The sequence below is a fragment of the Rana temporaria genome, chromosome 9 (assembly GCF_905171775.1).
Source record: "Rana temporaria chromosome 9, aRanTem1.1, whole genome shotgun sequence".
NCBI classification, from domain to species: domain Eukaryota; kingdom Metazoa; phylum Chordata; class Amphibia; order Anura; family Ranidae; genus Rana; species Rana temporaria.
This window is the reverse complement of record NC_053497.1, coordinates 131,079,641-131,098,134: the sequence shown is the minus strand read 5'-3', so window position 1 is coordinate 131,098,134 and position 18,494 is coordinate 131,079,641. Positions and strand designations below refer to the sequence as shown.

At 45.9% G+C, this 18,494-nt stretch overlaps 1 protein-coding gene and 1 pseudogene across 3 annotated transcripts in view; both read right to left on the bottom strand.

The window, feature by feature from the left end:
* The window catches only part of LOC120914065 (histo-blood group ABO system transferase-like), an 82,638-nt gene that overhangs the window by 17,490 nt on the left and 46,654 nt on the right, over positions 1-18,494 (bottom strand). For 2 of the 3 annotated variants that reach the window (XM_040324514.1, XM_040324515.1), the window contains one exon: positions 1,977-2,111. In XM_040324514.1, coding sequence (XP_040180448.1) covers positions 1,977-2,111 — 135 coding nt within the window. Of the gene's footprint in view, positions 1-1,976; positions 2,112-17,264; positions 17,308-18,494 lie in introns of all 3 variants that reach the window. The other variant, XM_040324516.1, reaches the window with a different exon arrangement.
* On the bottom strand, positions 210-1,730 carry LOC120914066 (annotated as a pseudogene).

The window sequence follows — 18,494 nt, the reverse complement described above, 5'->3', positions numbered from 1 at the left end:
TAAAAAATATTGATTTTTTTTTCAAAAATGTTGCTCTATTTTTGTATATAGCGCAAAAAATGAGGCGATAAAATACCACCAAAAGAAAGCTCTATTTGTGGGAAGAAAAGGACGCACATTTTGTTTGGGAGCCACGTCGCACGACCACGCAATTGTCTGTTAAAGCGACGCAGTGCCGAATTGTAAAAACCCCTTGGGTCATTTAGCAGCATATTGGTCCGATCCTTAAGTGGTTAAAGACATTTAAAAGTGAAAAATAACACTCATATGTTAGGATGCCTGAACATCCTGGCACCCGGCGTATGTAACAGGTGATTTTTTGGGGGGAAATCGGCCCACAATGGTGGTAATTACTGCGACTACAGCGCTGCTCGATTCCTTGTGCCCGTTCGAGCGGAAGTGTGTTGCGGTGACGCAGTATTACTTTGCCGCTTTTCAGCCTATCAGCAGGCTGTCATCAGGAAGTTCTTGATGTGTATATACCATCTTTGCGCACAAGCACTTTTGTGCATAAAGTGCTACTGGCCAAAATGGATTTATTTTGTAAAAAAACTAAAAATAAATAAAAAAATAATAGAACATGAAGCACAGAAAGGACAGTTTGGTAGAAAAATATCTTTATATGCACATATTCCTGCAAAAATGGCCAAGTCAAGATCTCCGGGGGGTGGGGAGAGTCTGAGCAGAGGAGCGAACACTTCAGATGACATCAGCTCTTCCAGCAGGTTTAGAAGCTGTGCATTCTTTTGTTGGGTCGAATAATTCAGAGAGGTTGGTGGGTAACTAATACATCTGATGGGTCAGATTGATTGGCTGGAATGAGGTAGATGGATTTGGCAAATCAACACTGCTGTCTAATGAGGCTGAAGACTGGAGGGGGCAGCTTGTATCTACACTGGGTAGAAGGGTGGATCCAGAATCTTCCACTACTTCGATGGATGGAGGGCATTCCTGTGTTTCAGAAACGGTGCTCTGAGGCGTAGCCGGTGGGTGGGGCTTAGGTTCTGTTTCATGGGTGAGGGCAGCTTGATGGGGGTTGTTTGTGATTGCAGGATTTGATTGTACAAGATCTTCGGGAGGTGGGACAGGCACAACTGGAGGAGAGTTTGAAGTGTCTTTATTGACCAAAAGAACCTCTATGGGCCCCGTGGAACTCTTCAGGTGAATATGAAACGTCTTCTGCCCGTTGATTGCCTCTAGCACCGGAACCTCTAAACGTGTGCCCAACGGAGCTCGAATGGTAAGCAATGTATCACCTGGAAAACAGCGACAGATATCTTTGTGGGTCAGGTATGCTAATCCTGTGTTCTGCACATCTGTCACATTCTTGATGCCTTGTTGCACCCAGACACGTTGCTGGTTGAGTTCCTGCTCTCGTTGCTCCAGATCTGCTAGTTCAGCCTTAAGATCAATGAGTTTGACGGCTAACTCCCGTGTGTTACAACCAGGACCAACTCCCTTCCACTGAATACTGTTCTTTGATTTCTTCTCGATCAGCCCGATGCCTTCTAGCACATTGGTGATGTCATAAATTCAGCAAGAGTGTCTGTGGCCGCCTTGAGGTCCAGCACGCCGTCCTCGGCCTCCTGTAGCAGGGACACAAACTTGCTGGTGAGGAGCCCCAGACTCTTCTCATGGCGGCTCGGCGTGACCGGACACTGCGTGGGATTCGCATGGCAGCACCGCGAGGCGGGCGCGCACAAGCACTTTTTATCACTATACAATTGGGACTACTTCTATATTTGTGTATATCATTTCTATTTGGACCAAGCGCAGCGGACTGTTTTTTATCATTTAATAAAATGTAACCCTGTTGAGTTAGGAAGTTCTATTGACTGGTAGTTTCTCAATATATTGTACCTTTAATGCTCAATGTCATTACACAAAGGCATTGACTCCTTGTTCACGAGTTGCCTTTTCCAGTGCTACAACACAATCTAGTCCAAATAGAGATTTTATACCTTTTCTCTACTTACTTTTTCATAGCAAAAACAGTAATGCCAACACGGACATTTCTCTGATGGAACTGTGCATTCAGAATATCTATGTTATAACTGCCATTCCATATGATTGGGGCAAGCCAGGGTGTTACCATCAAGACATCTGACCTCCTAGAGAACACAAAGAGAACATTGTACTGAAATTTAGAGGACATGCAAACATAACATTTTACAGGCTCACAAGTTGTAAAGATCAAATAAGGCAGGTATACAGATATACTTTACCTGTTTGCTCCCCAACCCAGACATATTAATCCACATAGTTCTGCTTTCTGTGTGCTCTGCAGTTTTCTAGAATTTGATTTCAGTCCCTTTCCTTGATACAAAAGAACCTCTAAGCCTCGTACACATGACTGGTTTTCCCGGCGTGAAAACTGCCATGTTTGCATTTGGTCAGGAAAACCGGCCGTGTGTATGCTCCATAGCCGTTTTCCCAACAGGAAAACGGCGAGCAAAAAAATTTGAACTTTTTTCCCACCGCGATTCTCTATTTTTTTGCTCGCCAGTTTTCCTATGGGAAACACTGCGAAGGAGCATACACACGGCCGGTTTTCCCGACCAAAGATGTCATGGCAGTTTTCATGTTGGGACTTTTGACTGCTGGGAAAACCGATCGTGTGTACTAGGCATAAGGAGCAGCCAGTTTCAAAGCAGCATACCAAAAAGGAGGAGAGCAAGGAACTAAAAATGTCTGGAGCAGGGATTTGGAGGTAAGGTTAATGTACACCGTTCTACTTATGTCATCACAAAACAGCAACCTTGCCATGCATCCTATTTCATTAAGGGACAAGTTAAATATCCATAGAATAGCTTACAAAATACCTCATAAGTAGGGATGAGCCGAACATACCCGCGTTCGGTTCGCACCAGAACTTTCGAACGGACCGAACGTTCGCGCGAACATTTAGAAACCCATTGAAGTCTATGGGACAAGTTATTGTTGGAAAACGTCTTTGAGAACCTGGGTCTTGCCCCAGGGAACATGTATCAATGGAAAAAAAACTTTTAAAAACTGTAGTTTTTTCTGGAGCAGCGATTTTAATGATGCTTAAAGTGAAGAAAAAAGAAAAGAAAAATTCCTTTTAATATCGTACCTGCTGGGTGTCTATAGTAGTGGCACGGGTTTTAGAAATGTCCCTGCACAAGATGAGATTACTCTCAGAAAAAAGTAATTTAATACTGCTTGCGGCTTTAATGTAATGTTTGGTCCCTGCAATATAGATAAAAATCATTGAAAAAAATAGCATGAGTTTCCCTGCCACCACTCCCCCCAGGTCATTACAAGACCCAGTGCCGATCCTGACCTTCCTGGGGCCCTAAGCAAAATGACATGGCACATTAAAAATGAGAATCGGGGGGGGGGGGGGGGGCGCTGACGACAGTGACATGTCACATTAAAGAAAGTTGAGAAGCGGGGGAGGGGGTGTTTCTTCTGTCGTAAATGACTCAGGCCAGTCAGCGAGTTTCGAAGTTTAGACTTCTCACCAGGCGGGGCCTCTAGTAATTTGGGGGCCCTTTGCAGCTTTGCGGGGCCCTAAGCGGCTTGCATAGTGAGCCTATAGCGAGGATTGGCCCTGACAAGACCTTTTGGCCCTATATACTTTGAACAGCAGTATACAGGCGTTGCAAACAAGATAAGGACTGTAGGTTTGTTAAGTAGAATCTGAACCATGTCATACTTTGCTCCTGCATATTGCACAATTTCCTTAAGAGACCCTCAACAAACTACATGACACTTGTGCCTGATGAGGCCACTGATGTTCCAGTGGTGGTGGCCCGTGAGACTGTCCATACAGGCTTGGCCCCCCAAAGCGCACGTGTTGTGTGGCAACTGGCAACAATATGTCGATTATTTTAGTGTTGGGGGGGGGGGCCATTACAATGCGAGATCTTGGCTGAATACATTTTTTTTGGGGGGGAAAGAAAAATTCTAGAAAAAAGGGGGGTTGCCATCCGGGGCCCCCTTTGAACAAATTCTGTGAAGAACTCCTGTTCTCTGAAGGCCTCCATTATTCCTGAAAGTCAAAATTAAGCAAAAAAAGCTAATGTCAGTCAAGCCTTAGCTTCCTCCCCATATCTAACCCACAAACTCATCCACTGATCATAAAATCCAAAAATCAAGTTTCGTATCGTCGTACTGCACACGTTTTTCCGACGTTTTCTACCGACTGTGAACGACGTTCTCATTCACTCAATATCCCTTTTATACACTGCGCATGTGAGAAGCTCCGCACGTTTCCCCGCCCATGACGATCGTTCTAGTGATTGCCACGCCCCTTTTCAGTCGGTCAATGCAAGACGGTGAAGAGTCTAAAGACATGATAGAGGAGAGACAGCAAGCTGCAACCAGGCAGGAGAGAGGCCAGGCACACACCAGGAGGAGCAGGAGGTACAAAGCCACCAACATGACCTTCGACGAGATGGTTGAGATAGTGGCTATTCTTAAAAAGGAGGACTACGACTGCAAAAAAGGGCCTTACAAGAACCCAAATAAAGTCAAGGCCGAGATCATGGAGAAGGTACGGAGAACTATCCATGCAAAATTCGGGGTGCAGAGGTCCAGGGAGCAGTTGCGCAAGAGATGGTCTGATTTGAAAATCAGAGAGCCAGAGCAGATGGAGAGGATTCGAAGAGTCATCAGAAGACGTAAGTAAATTTCATGTGTACTCTGAATATTTGTTTTAATTATTTTGCGTCATTTGGTTTTCTTTCAGGTTGTGTATATAGACAGTCCAAGAATAGATGTTTCAAGCAGTGGCGGCTGGTGCTCAAAATTTTTGGGGGGGCGCAAACTGAAAAATTCTGGGGGAAAAAGCCACTGTGCCCATTAAACACAGCCACTTGTGCCCAAACGCAGCCACTGTGCCCATCAAATGCAGCCACTGTGCCCATCAAACGCAGCCACTTGTGCCCAAACACAGCCACTTGTGCCCATCAAATGCAGCCACTTGTGCCCTTCAAATGCAGCCACTTGTGCCCATCAAACGCAACCACTGTGCCCATCAAACGCAGCCACTGTGCCCATCAAACACAGCCACTGTGCCCATCAAACACAGCCACTTGTGCCCATCAAACGCAGCCACTTGTGCCCATCAAACGCAGCCACTTGTGCCCATCAAACGCAGCCACTTGTGCCCATCAAACGCAGCCACTTGTGCCCATCAAACGCAGCCACTTGTGCCCATCAAATGCTCCCACTGTGCCCCATCAAATGCTCCCACAGTGCAAGTCAATTACAGCCTCACTGTGCCCGTCAAATGCAGACCCACAATGCCCCAAACATGTTCATTGCACGGACTTGCAGGGTAGTTGTGGTGCACTCTATTCATGGTGAAATGCCATTTAATTTTTGCCATTGAACAGCACTGAGTGGCTGCATCTCTTTTCAGGTGGGGTGGTCAGGGGTGGTAAAATTTCAGCTCAACTGCCTGCTTGTACTGCCCCTCTCAGCTGTGTGAATGAGCCCCTGCTGAACAGGTAAAATAGATATAAAGTAATCTGGAATGGAAGGGGTGTGTCAGGCAGTGATCAGCATGGTCAGATCTGACACAGAGGATCCAGGATATGTGAGCAGTGAAGATATATGGGAGGGAAAGGAAACAGCAGAAAGTGAAGGAGGGGGGGATCAGTGTGACAGGGAAGATCTACACACCTGCAGTACAGGAGAGAGGGTAATTAAAGTTGGAGGTGAAAGATGTTTAGCAGGAGTCATAAGTGACAATAGCTTCCCCCCCCTCCCCCCAGTCCTGATCCTCCGTGTACTGTACCTTCCATGTTTTCAGTGTGAACTGCTGGCTGTCACATGGAGATGGATGAAGGAAGGAGGCAGACAGTGTGAGCCGAGTCAGGGAAATGCAGCCAGTGTAAATCCCCATAGGAGCAAAAATGAAAAAAAAAAAATAGTCCCTCTAGCTACAGTCTTCCTGACTTCACTAGAACAGAAAGTGAAAGTAACACGGCTACCAGGTTGAAAGCGCCTCCCAAGTCCTACAGCTATTGCTAATGGTCAGATACAAAGACAGGCAGAAGTCTGACCAATGAGAATGCTGGGGCTATTACCTCTGCGCCTCGAACCTACACAAAACCCCACAAATGCAGCGTCTCGCCTGCAATCACGGGATTAAAGTGACATGACGCTCCCATAGTGCACTGGGGCCGGTGCCCAAGCAGAGTAAACTTAAAGAACTTTAAAAAAAAATATTTTTAAAGGGACTTTTTTTTTTTTTTTTTTTAGCCAATAGCTTTGGGGGGGCGGCGCCCATGCGCCCCCTATGGACGGGCCGCCACTGGTTTCAAGGTTCCTGTTTGTGGGCATAATAATTGGTTGTTCATTGTATTTAAGATCTCTTTATGTGAGACCAATTTTTTATTTAATGTAGATGTGTTATTAACTAGATTTAAATTATCCAACTTAAGTCAATATACAGTAAAAGGAGAGTATGCTCAGCAGTTGGTTACACATATGGACTCAGTAGCAGAAGTGTTGGCATGGTCGATCCACCCTATAGGCTCACTATGCAAGCCGCTTAGGGCCCCGCAAAGCTGCGAAGGGCCCCCCAAATTACTAGAGGCCCCGTCTGGTAAGAAGTCATTTTCGCCCCCTCACCCCGCTTCTCAACTCGCTGGCTGCATGGGAGAAGAGGCAAGAAGTCAGTACCCCTTGCTTCTCAATTTAATGTAAGATGTCATTTCCGACAGCAGAACACCCCCTCCCCCCACTTCTCAACTTTCTTTAATGTGACATGTCACTGTCGTCAGCGCCTCCCGCTTCTCATTTTTAATGTGCCATGTCATTTTGCTTAGGGCCCCAGGGAGGGCAGGATCGGCACTGAGTGTTGGTCACAAGAACAACCTAGTTAGGGTGTCACACAGAGGTGATCCAGTGTATACTTGTTGTTTTTCCATGTAGGAAACTTGGCCAAAGATAGAGAAATGCAGCAGCTTTGGTAATGGATAAAATCCTGTGTTAAGCTTAGAAGGATTGTAAAAACAGACAATTGTACCACACTTTATAAAAAGAATGATTGATATTCCTCTTTCAGGCCTCTAATCTTTTTGATTCATGTATCCCTTTTTTTACAATCTCATAGGGCACTATCAAGCTGCAGCAGTGGAGCCGACCAACCCCACACAGAGCCAAGCCCCACCCTCGCCGGATGTGCAGGAAGTGGAAAATGCCACCACATCAGGTCAGTGTCATACAGCACAGCTTCAGGTAATACATGTAGGCCTGCATAATTGTAATACATGTTGTTTTTTTTCCAAATTTCAGGAGGTGATCGAGCTGTTGGGGGCGGATTGGACACCTACAATGTCCAGGTCTTAATTGGGGAGATGATGTCCTGCAGGGCAGAAATACAGGACACAAACCTGCCTTAGAGAAGCTTATTAAGAACAACCAAAAGGTGGACCAAAAACTAAAGAATCTCATTGATGTGCTGGGGAGGGTTTTAAAGAAAAATTGATGTAGACAAGTATTTCAAAGCAAAAATAAATTTCTTGACAAAAAAAATTGAAGCATTTCTATTAAGATATTTTTTGAAAAAAAAATGACACATTTTAGGTGTGATACAATAAATATTTTTGGATACTCAACAATGTGTGGCTTCTTATTATATTAATGCTGCCTAAAAGGACAAATCTAGATTTGTGGTGTTTACATTGACATTGATGAGTATTTAGTACAGGAAAATAAACAAACATGACACTATGATAACGTAGGAGAAAGCTAGAATGAACTCAAATTAGAAAAGAATCAAACAAAGAAAAATACTAGAACAGGGGCAGAAAAATTGGGCCTTAGGCACTGGTGGCGGTGTCACAACACTGCAACCCCTCACAGATAATGTAATTGGAGCACAGCAAAGAGCCACATTCAAAGTATTGCATCAAAAATTGTTATTAGACACCCCTGTTAAACAGGGGCAGAAAAATTGGGCCTTAGGCACAACACTGTAACCCCTCACAGATACTGTTATTGGAGCGCAGCAAAGAGCCACATGCAAAGTATTGCATCAAAAATTGTTATTAGACGCCCCTGTTAAACAGGGGCAGAAAAATTGGGCCTTAGGCACAACACTGTAACCCCTCACAGATACTGTTATTGGAGCGCAGCAAAGAGCCACATGCAAAGTATTGCATCAAAAATTGTTATTAGACGCCCCTGTTAAACAGGGGCAGAAAAATTGGGCCTTAGGCACTGGTGGCAGAGCCCAGAAACAAAAATGTTCCTAATAGCTATCAGCAAGATCAGTGAGGAGGAAAAGGATATTCAGTCAGCAGCATAACAGGACAGTCACTCAGCATCAGCATATGCAGTCTCCAAGGGATCTGTCATTTCAAAAAAATTATTCAGTTACATCAGCATCAGGTGCTTGGTAGCTGGTGTTGATCCAAGCCTGATTCATTTTTATGAAGGTCAGTCGATCGACGGAGTCGGTGGAGAGGCACACCCTGTGATCGGTCACAAAGCCTCCAGCAGCACTGAATGTGCATTCTGAAAGAACGCTGGATGCAGGGCAAGCCAGTAGCTCAATTGCATACTGTGCAAGCTCTGGCCAGTGATCCATCCTCAAGACCCAGTAAGCCAGAGGATTTTCGGTGGGGAAGGTGTCCAAGTCTGATCTTGCCCCTAGGTATTCACGCACCATGTAAACCAAACGCTGGCGATGGTTGCTGGAACCGGTCATACCTTGGGGCTGCGGACTAAAAAAATTGTCTGAACGCACCGCTCCTTCTGTGACTCACCGAAGCCTCAGCAACACGTTGTTCAGGAACAGGATTTGGTAATCCCCCAGGTTCTGGGAACGTGTTGCACAGACCCTTCTGCAAGGCCTCCCGAAGATGTTCCATCTTCTGCTCCCTCAGCGACGGCAAGATAAGCTCCGCAACCTTACTCTTGTAACGTGGATCAAGGAGAGTTGCCAGCCAGTAATGATCCCTCTCCTTGATACCACGAACACAAGGATCCTTGCGCAGGCTTTGCAGGATCAGGGAGGCCATGCAGCGTCGGTTTGCTCAGGCATTCGGGGCACAGTCCTCTGGGTCACTGAGGACGACAGGATCCGCAGCCACCTCATCCCAGCCACGTAAAAGTCCACGGGTTCCTTGGGACTGTAAGTGATCCCTTGAAGACTGCTGCTGCTGATGCTGAGTGCTAGGCTCCACCTCCATGCTGCTGATACAATCATCCTCCTCCTCCTCCACCTCGTCGTCCTCTTCCTGTGTGCTAGGCGGGCATGCAGGACCACTGTCTGGATAAAGGGGGCCTTGAGAGGTAAGGAAGTCCTCCTCTTCCTCCCTCTGTTCTGCCTCAAGGGCCCTGTCCATTATTCCACGTAGCGTGTGCTCCAACAGGTGAATAAGAGGGACAGTCTCACTGATGCATGCACTGTCACTGCTCACCATCCTCCTGGCCTCCTCAAATGGTGACAGGACAGTGCATGCATCCCTGATCAAGGCCCACTGGCGTGGGGAAAAAAAACAAGCTCCCCTGACCCAGTTCTGCTGCCATATTGGCACAGGTACTCATTGATGGCCCTCTGCTGCGTGTGCAGCCGCTGCAGCATGGCCAATGTAGAGTTCCATCTGGTGGGCATGTCACAGATTAGGCGGTTCTTGGGCAGGTTGTATTCCCTTTGGAGGTCTGTCAGCCGAGCAGTGGCATTGTATGACCTTTGGAAATGCACACAGACTTTCCTGGCCTGCTTCAGGACATCCTGTATGCCTGGGTACCTGCCCAAAAACCGCTGCACCACCAAATTCAGAACATGAGCAAAACAGGGCACATGGGTCAGTTTTCCCTGTCGCAGGGCAGAGAGGAGGTTGGTTCCATTGTCGCTAACCACCATTCCTGGCTTAAGCTGACGTGGCGTCAACCACCTCTGAGCCTGCCCCTGTAGAGCTGACAGAACCTCTGCCCCAGTGTGGCTCCTGTCTCCCAAGCACACCAGCTCTAGGACCACATGGCATCTCTTTGCCTGCATTCCTGCGTAGCCCCTCGTATGTCTACGGAGCACGGCTGGTTCTGAGGAAACATCAGCACAGGAAGAGGCCACAGAGGAAGAAGAAGAAGAGGAGGGGGTGGAGGAGAGAGGTGTGTCACAACCAGTAGTAGTGTTTTGTAGGCGTGGTGGCGGAACAACCTCCAACACTACTGTACATTGCCCTGCGTCCTTCCCAGCTGCCAGCAGAGTCACCCAATGCGCCGTGAAAGAGAGGTAACGTCCTTGTCCATGCCTGCTGGACCATGAGTCAGCGGTAAGATGCACCTTACCATGGGCATCCTGCCTCTTTGGAGATGTGCCTGTGCCTCGTCCTTCTCGTCCTCCTCCTCCTCTCTCCTATCAGGCACCCACGTAGAGTCAGTGACCCCATCATTCCCTCCCATCACTGTCAAACCTGGCAGTATGCTGCAGCTGGGGGAACATGACTGCCAGATTGCTGTCCCTCTTGGGCACCCCCTCTCTCTGGGCTCACATCAATGCCTTCCTCTATCTGTGTTTCATCATCGGAGCCTTCAAAATGCTGCACGTCTTCATGCAGCATGTACCCAACACTGTGTTGAAACAGTTCGGGGGACTCCTCAGGAGGACATGGTGGGACTAGGGAAGGATTGTGTGATGCCATTGTGCAAAGGGAAGATGACGCCTTGGCAGCTGCTTTGCCAGACAAACTAAGCTCAGCCTGGGTGAGAGAGGATGAGGAGGATGAGGACGACTTGGTCATCCACTCTACTAATTTCTCTGCATGTTGAGGCTCAACACAGCAAGCTCCCGAAAAAAAGCACAAGTGTGTCAGACGGCCACGTGCTGAAGAGGATGCACCATGTCCACCACCAGCGTTGCCTCTAGATGCAGAGCCTGCTTGCCCTCGTGACTCTCTGCCTCTCTTTGTTGTCCTTCCAGACATTTTAATGGCCTGCAATTGGAAAAAAACAGCACACGTGCAGTAACAGCAACTGCGTTTATGGGCAAATAAACGGCACACGTGCAGTAAGAGCGACTGCGATTATGGGCAAATAAATAGCACACGTGCAGTAAGAGCGACTGCATTTATAGGCAAATAAACAGCACACGTGCAGTAAGAGCGACTGCGTTTATGGGCAAATAAACAGCACACGTGCAGTAAGAGCGACTGCGTTTATGGGCAAATAAACAGCACACGTGCAGTAAGAGCGACTGCGATTATGGGCAAATAAATAGCACACGTGCAGTAAGAGCGACTGCATTTATAGGCAAATAAACAGCACACGTGCAGTAAGAGCGACTGCGTTTATGGGCAAATAAACAGCACACGTGCAGTAAGAGCGATTGCGTTTATGGGCAAATAAATAGCACACGTGCAGTAACAGCAACTGCGTTTATGTGCAATTAAATAGCACACGTGCAGTAACAGCGACTGCGTTTATGTGCAAATAAATAGCACACGTGCAGTAACGGCAACTGCGTTTATGTGCAATTAAATAGCACACGTATTAACAGCAACTGCGTTTATGTGCAATTAAATAGCACACGTGCACTAACAGCAACTGCGTTTATGTACAATTAAATAGCACACGTGCATGCTTGGCCAAAGCCACCCTGGCTTTGGCCAATTATTGTTCTCCGTTTTTTGCGCGCTGTGATTGGCCAAGCATGCAGGGTCATAGTGCATTCTTGACCAATCATCAGCGGGCAATGCCGCAGTGAATTATGGGCCGTTGCGCGTCACTCGAATTTGGCACGAATGACCCATTTTGTTCAAAATTCGTCGAATGTACAAACAGACAATGTTCGAGTCGAACATACGTTCGAATCGAACACAAAGCTCATCCCTACTCCCTATACAGGATAGGGTGTCTGAGTTAGTTATGGTAGAGCACTCTTCGGCCAGGACATAGTTGCGCTTAGCACTTGTTTTAACTGGCACAACTGTGTTGTCCCCCTTAATGGCCACAGGCATCACCTCTCCTACAGGCACGCTGCTCTCACTCCTTGCAGGCTTACCCGACTCAGGTACTCTCTTCCCCCTTGTGGCTCCAACATTAGAGCGAGCAGCTGGGCCCGACCGCAGCATCGAGGAGAGACAGGAGCACTTGGTTCTTGGGCAGCTGTAGAGACAGGGAAAGCAGTTCCTGCACGACTCGGGTGATGGCAGGTGGACTCTTGATATCACTCCCAGCTGGAATAGCAATGTTCTTGTTCCAATCTGCCTGCAGTATCCACAGAGGTTGAGCTGGTGAGACTACTTCAAGCAGGTGTTCTCTGCAACATCCACAGAGGATCAAAGGCCTCAGATGCGGGGCCAGGCCAGAACACTTCCTGCAGATTTGTGCCAAGGCCTCATAGCCTCCAGCCATAAACAGGGCAAGACTGCCATTCAGTATGTACCACACTCTGGTATCAGTCAGTACAGGTTTGGATTCACTCAGGCTGAAACCAATGCCCTAAGCATACTTTCCAGGCACACATGGCAGCCTTATCCTGCTCTGCAGAGCGGGTTGGTGCAGATGCTTTCTGGAAACTTTCATGCCCGCCTTCTTCATGCGCCAAAACTGTAATGAAGTCTGTTTTAACCCTCGCAGCGCTGGCGGGAAGTGTCAAAAGACCAGGCTTATCCTCTCCCATGAGCAATGAGACTTGTTGGTTCTTCCCCACTTTGTTAGAATACATAATAAACACAGTCTATGAGAAATACAGATGCTACTTGCCACTTTCCCACAGAGCCAGAGGAAATCCAGATGGAGCTGTAGCCAGTTGCTATGGGTGACTGCTGCAAGGTTAACGCCTGTGCCCCACAGTGGGTGCCAAATGTAGCAAGGTCCTAGGGCTCTTTTAGTCTAATGAGAACCTCCAGAACCAGGGACAGCTGACATCCTTCTATATTGAGTGGGTTACAAGGCATAGTGGGTGTAGTGCAAGATGGATTCACCACATCTGCATGTGTAGGAGCGCTGTCTCCTATGGCAACAGTCTTATAACAGTTCCTAACCCAAGTTTTAACAAACTCCTTTACTTCCTCCTACAAATCACTTCTTGTAGATTCTCAGCCCACTGAGCTTCCAGTCTCTCTCACTAGACTTGCTGGTTCACTGCAACTGAACCCTGTGAGCTCTTCTTTGTATTTTCCTCAAGCGTCACCCCGATTGCCTGCTAGGTCCTTGGCTTGGCACTCCAGATAGTCAGTCACTTCTGGTTGGACTGTAAGCCGTAGTCCCAACCCTATTTTGCTCTGTTGCTTCTGGATAGGCCCATGGAAAGCCTAGCAGCCAGATGTATAGGATAGGCCCAAACTCTGGCCTAGCAGCCCAGGCAACTCAACACACGTCCACCCAGGTGGCACAAAACAGTGATCACATGACTCCACCCAAATATATAGGCTCCCCTAGCAGTCTAAGGGGCCAAGAAAACCCCTGCCTATTGGCTGAGACACCCCATATACTCCTAATTTATCCTTGCATCACCCTTATCTTATCTAATGTCACCAGGTACCCGGCCACCCAGCGACAGAAGAGAGAAGTGCAGAAATTCCAGACTTAGGATGAAATCAATTGATCCCTAACAATTGACCAAGGCAACTATACCTGGCAGGTAAATTTAGAAGCAACCCGCCTAAACATCAGGATGCTACACAATGTATAATAGTCAGGCCCACCCATACTAAACTCGTCCTCTTCACAGATGATCTGCTCCTGTTTGTGACGAAAAGAAGATCATAGGAGATCTGCCCAAGTACTTCGAGCAGACCCCACTTTAAAGACAGATAACCCTTCCGGTTCGCTTTCCTGACACCCCATGCAGTGGCTTCAGAGACAACAGTCTACTTCTTACATCCGGACTTTCCCGTCCATTCCAGACATCCTAGCTGAACCGACAGAATATGAGGAACTGTTAATGCAAGCAGAACCTCCAACATATGTGGCATCTCAACTTTACTCCCTCTTGCTCAATATTTCTTCTCCTGACCTTCAACCATTTACGAAGGCCTGGGAGGCAGAACTACGTCACTCTATCTCCCTTATTGACTGGCAAAAATGTTTTAGACTGATTCACAAGCTATCCCTGGCCACTGAGACCCAGGAAAAAAGATTTAAACTGGTAACAAGATGGTACAGGTGCCCTTCGACTATACACATTTCAACTCGGCAGTACCAGATACCTGTTGGCGGTGTCTTGGCTCTCGGGGTACCATGCTCTACATCTGGTGGGAATGTCCTCCTGTCCAGGTATTTTGACAACAGATCTTCAAACTATAGTGTAAACTGATGGCGACTTCCATTCAACCGCAACCTGAGGTAGTTCTTTTATTTATACTCCCTGACAAATTCAGATCCATTAAAAAATATGTATTGCAACACTTTCTTGCAGCGGCCAGAGTAGTAGATTCCCTGTCACTGGAGATTGACAACCATGCCTTCCCAGGGGGATTGAGCTACTGAAGTGGACCGCATAAGGGACCTTGACCGTCTGTTGGTGGAGGAATATGGTAAAGACATGTCTATGTCCTGAGTTTATCTCCTGGGCTGATATTGTCCTAGACCAGTGGTACTCAACCTGGGGGTCGGGACCCCCTCTGGGGTCGAATGAGGATTTGCCAGGGGTCACCGAATCCTGGTCTGTTCCTGAAGCCTGCATCACTCTCCCAGCCTTTTTGCTATCCTGGAGCCTGTGGCCACCCAGCTGGGCTGTTCCTGGAACACGCAGCTGCCCACTCAGCCTCTTCGCAGGTGTACATTTAGTTCACGGCTTGGCTGGGGGGCAAAGACTAGAGGTCATCTGACTGGTGAGGAATGTGAAGTGGAAGGGTCTGGAGGAGACCCTATCTCCTTATTTCGGCATAGGTGTCACTGCTACGAGACACCACAAAGTCGGAAACACGGTGAAGCCGGAGGCACAGTGAGTGACACTACCTGTGATTATTGATTCAACGAAGAGGGGAGGGCAAGAAGGGGAGGGTAGTGGGAGAGAAAAAGAAAAAGATAAAAGAAAAGGGAAGAAATGGAAACACAAGGATAGCACTCACATGGGCCGCATCTGTAATTATATTAGGGAGGAACAATATCTAACAAGTGGACATTGATGATCAGACTTTCAGGCCAGGGAAGTATGTTAAAAAATTATTTAATAGCATATAAATTTTACAGAAAAATACAAAATATACAAAAATATAATATTAATTTACAGCAATTGACCACTGTACATTCCTCAGAAGTCGCCAACGCACGTTTCGCCGTGGGGCTTCTTCAGGACGAAGACGAGGAGTACATGTTTAGCAGAGAGATAGAGACTTATATGACAAATGGTCCTTCAACGGATGCATCCATGGGGCATATAAGGCACAAATAAAGACAGTCAAGAATCAAAAATGAGCTTCAATAAAAGTTTTTCATGAACCTGGAATCTTAGATTGGCCAGTAGGGGGTCAAAATGAAGATCCAAGGATTTGGAAACTATGCGCCACAGGGAGAATTATAACTCTCAGGTAAACTAGTTCTATATATTCCTGGGCCAACTGGGACAACAGATATCAGCAAAACCGCAGAGCATATAAGCCTTGTCAAGAAGAGCCCTTAATTGGCAGCACTCACGGTAGGCATTCATGTAAAGACCATTAAGCTGGATGCAACATCGCGTCTGTGTCCCAGGGTGTACACGAGGCAACACGGATTTGTTGCCTCGTGTACACCCTGGGACACAGACGCGATGTTGCATCCAGCTTAATGGTCTTTACATGAATGCCTACCGTGAGTGCTGCCAATTAAGGGCTCTTCTTGACAAGGCTTATATGCTCTGCGGTTTTGCTGATATCTGTTGTCCCAGTTGGCCCAGGAATATATAGAACTAGTTTACCTGAGAGTTATAATTCTCCCTGTGGCGCATAGTTTCCAAATCCTTGGATCTTAATTTTGACCCCCTACTGGCCAATCTAAGATTCCAGGCTCATGAAAAACTTTTATTGAAGCTCATTTTTGATTCTTGACTGTCTTTATTTGTGCCTTATATGCCCCATGGATGCATCCGTTGAAGGACCATTTGTCATATAAGTCTCTATCTCTCTGCTAAACATGTACTCCTCATCTTCGTCCTGAAGAAGCCCCACGGCGAAACGTGCGTTGGCGACTTCTGAGGAATGTACAGTGGTCAATTGCTGTAAATTAATATCATATTTTTGTATATTTTGTATTTTTCTGTAAAATTTATATGCTATTAAATAATTTTTTAACATACTTCCCTGGCCTGAAAGTCTGATCATCAATGTCCACTTGTTAGATATTGTTCCTCCCTAATACCTGTGATTATAGTTGCTATTAAAAGGACTCAGGGAGCGCTAAATATCTGTGGGTTAGGGGCGCAAATTACTTGCCTTGCCTTGTGTGCCGACAACCTATGCTATGAAAATAATTTTACAGTTACAGTAGGGGTCCCCACAACTTGGGAAATGTTATCAAGGGGTCACGACACTAGACGGTTGAGAACCACTGTCCTAGACGATGTTGCCTTGGAACTATGATTCTTGTCTCCTATCTTTCTGCCCCCTCTTTCTGCCCCTATTCCTTTTCCTTTATGTCTAAATATACCCTTAGGAATCCATTGAGAAAATGTACTATGACTTTGACTTATCCATTGTTACTGATTCAGTGTTTGAACCCTACGACATATTTTTTACAAAGACAGGTTTTTCATGTAACCTTTCCCGATGCACTACGTATGGGACACTTATAATCCCCTTTTCTGTAATGATGGTGAATGTTACTTTAACCATTAATGTTTTCAGGGATTTCTATCACAGATGGTCTCCTAATGTGACTTATAAACATGTTTTCATTCAATTTTTTGTTAACTGGATATGCATTTGTTCTGACATAAATGATACTGATGCCGCGTACAGACAGTCGTTTTTTGTGATGAAATAAAACAACGTTTTAAATCATGAAATAAAACGACGTTTTTGAAACTTCATTTTCAAAAACGACGTTACCTACACACCATCGTTTTTTCAAAATGCTCTAGCAAAGCGCGGTTACGTTCAGTACTCTTTTCCATTGAAGCTAGCTTCATAACTTGCTTCTGAGCATGCGTGGGTTTAAAAACGTTGTTTTAAACGTCGTTTTGCCCACACACCATCATTTTAATTGACACAAAAAACTACGTTTTCAGAAACGACACAAAAAAATCAAGCATGTTCTCCCCACACACGGTCATTTTAAATGACGTTTTTAAAAACGTTTTTTTTCATCACAAAAAACGACCGTCTGTACGCGGCATTATTGTTGGTGTATCTTACCAATGTTTGGAATGTTTACATTTTCTTCTGTCTCTCTTGCTCTCTATATGAATAAAATAAGATTGAATTAAATTAGAAAAATATAGTTTTCTATTTTAATAAATTCTTTATTTTACAGATAAACACATTTAGGAAGGCTACATCCCTGACATTGGTGTCATAGATTTATAGTGTATGTGTAAGACAGCGGTAGACCTTGTCAGTGGTAGGTAGGTATGTGGTAGCTTGACTCAATGAGAGTCTCTTCAAGTATGTGAAGCTTTTGGAGTTAGGCAAAAAGTACCCTGCAAAAAAAAACTTTTTCCCTTATCACGTCAGGTGCAATAGACATTCTGGAACACTGACATTATATTACGACACATACTGCAGTCCCTTAGACTAACATACTGTATTTACAACTACGAAAGGCCTGAAGAAGTGTATCTGTCTGTGTGTGTGTGTGGGGGGGGGGGGGGGTAGACTGGGACTCTCCCCCAAAATCCATAGGTTTATGTCATACACCAATAAAGTGATCATTGTTCTCCAACCAGCTGACATTTTCAAGACTTCCTATTCATGCACAGTGCTTCCCGAATGCCTTCAAAATCTTGAATGGTGTCACAGAGCATTATGGGTGTTCCAAAGAGGTGCACAGCAGAAGTTGTTGACTGCCTTGAAATCATTAGAGAGCAGCCCCAGGATGGCTGGGTGTGGGATAGAGGGTGGGGAGTCACTTCTCTAAATCTGCTAGCTGTATGTACCATTTCAGCTTAGGATGCTGAGCTTTGTAAACAAACTTTTTGCAGAGAAGCAGTTAGAATTTGCCTTGTAAACACATAAAAAGGTCCACCGGCTACATGACTTAGGCCCTATTCACATCTAGTATTTCGGGAATGCGCAACGGCAGGCATAACGTTTATGAGCGCTTTTGTGCATTTTGCTGCACTAAACGCATAGGGCATGTTCTATTTGCAAAAGATGCATTAAAAAGAAGCTTCACTTGTTTTTCAACTGCACATTTTGCTAAATTTTGGACACATTTTTCCCACTCTTATGTTTTCCATACTTGGAGTAACATTAACAATAAATTGCACTGCAAGCATGATACACATTTTTGTGTATTTCCTAAAGGTGTTCAAAAACACACGATTTTGCACCATTTAGGAAATGCTCAGGTGTGAATGCAGTCCTAAAGTGTTTGTAACCTTAAAAATAACACTTAATACATCTGTATCTTTAGGGCTTTGAACT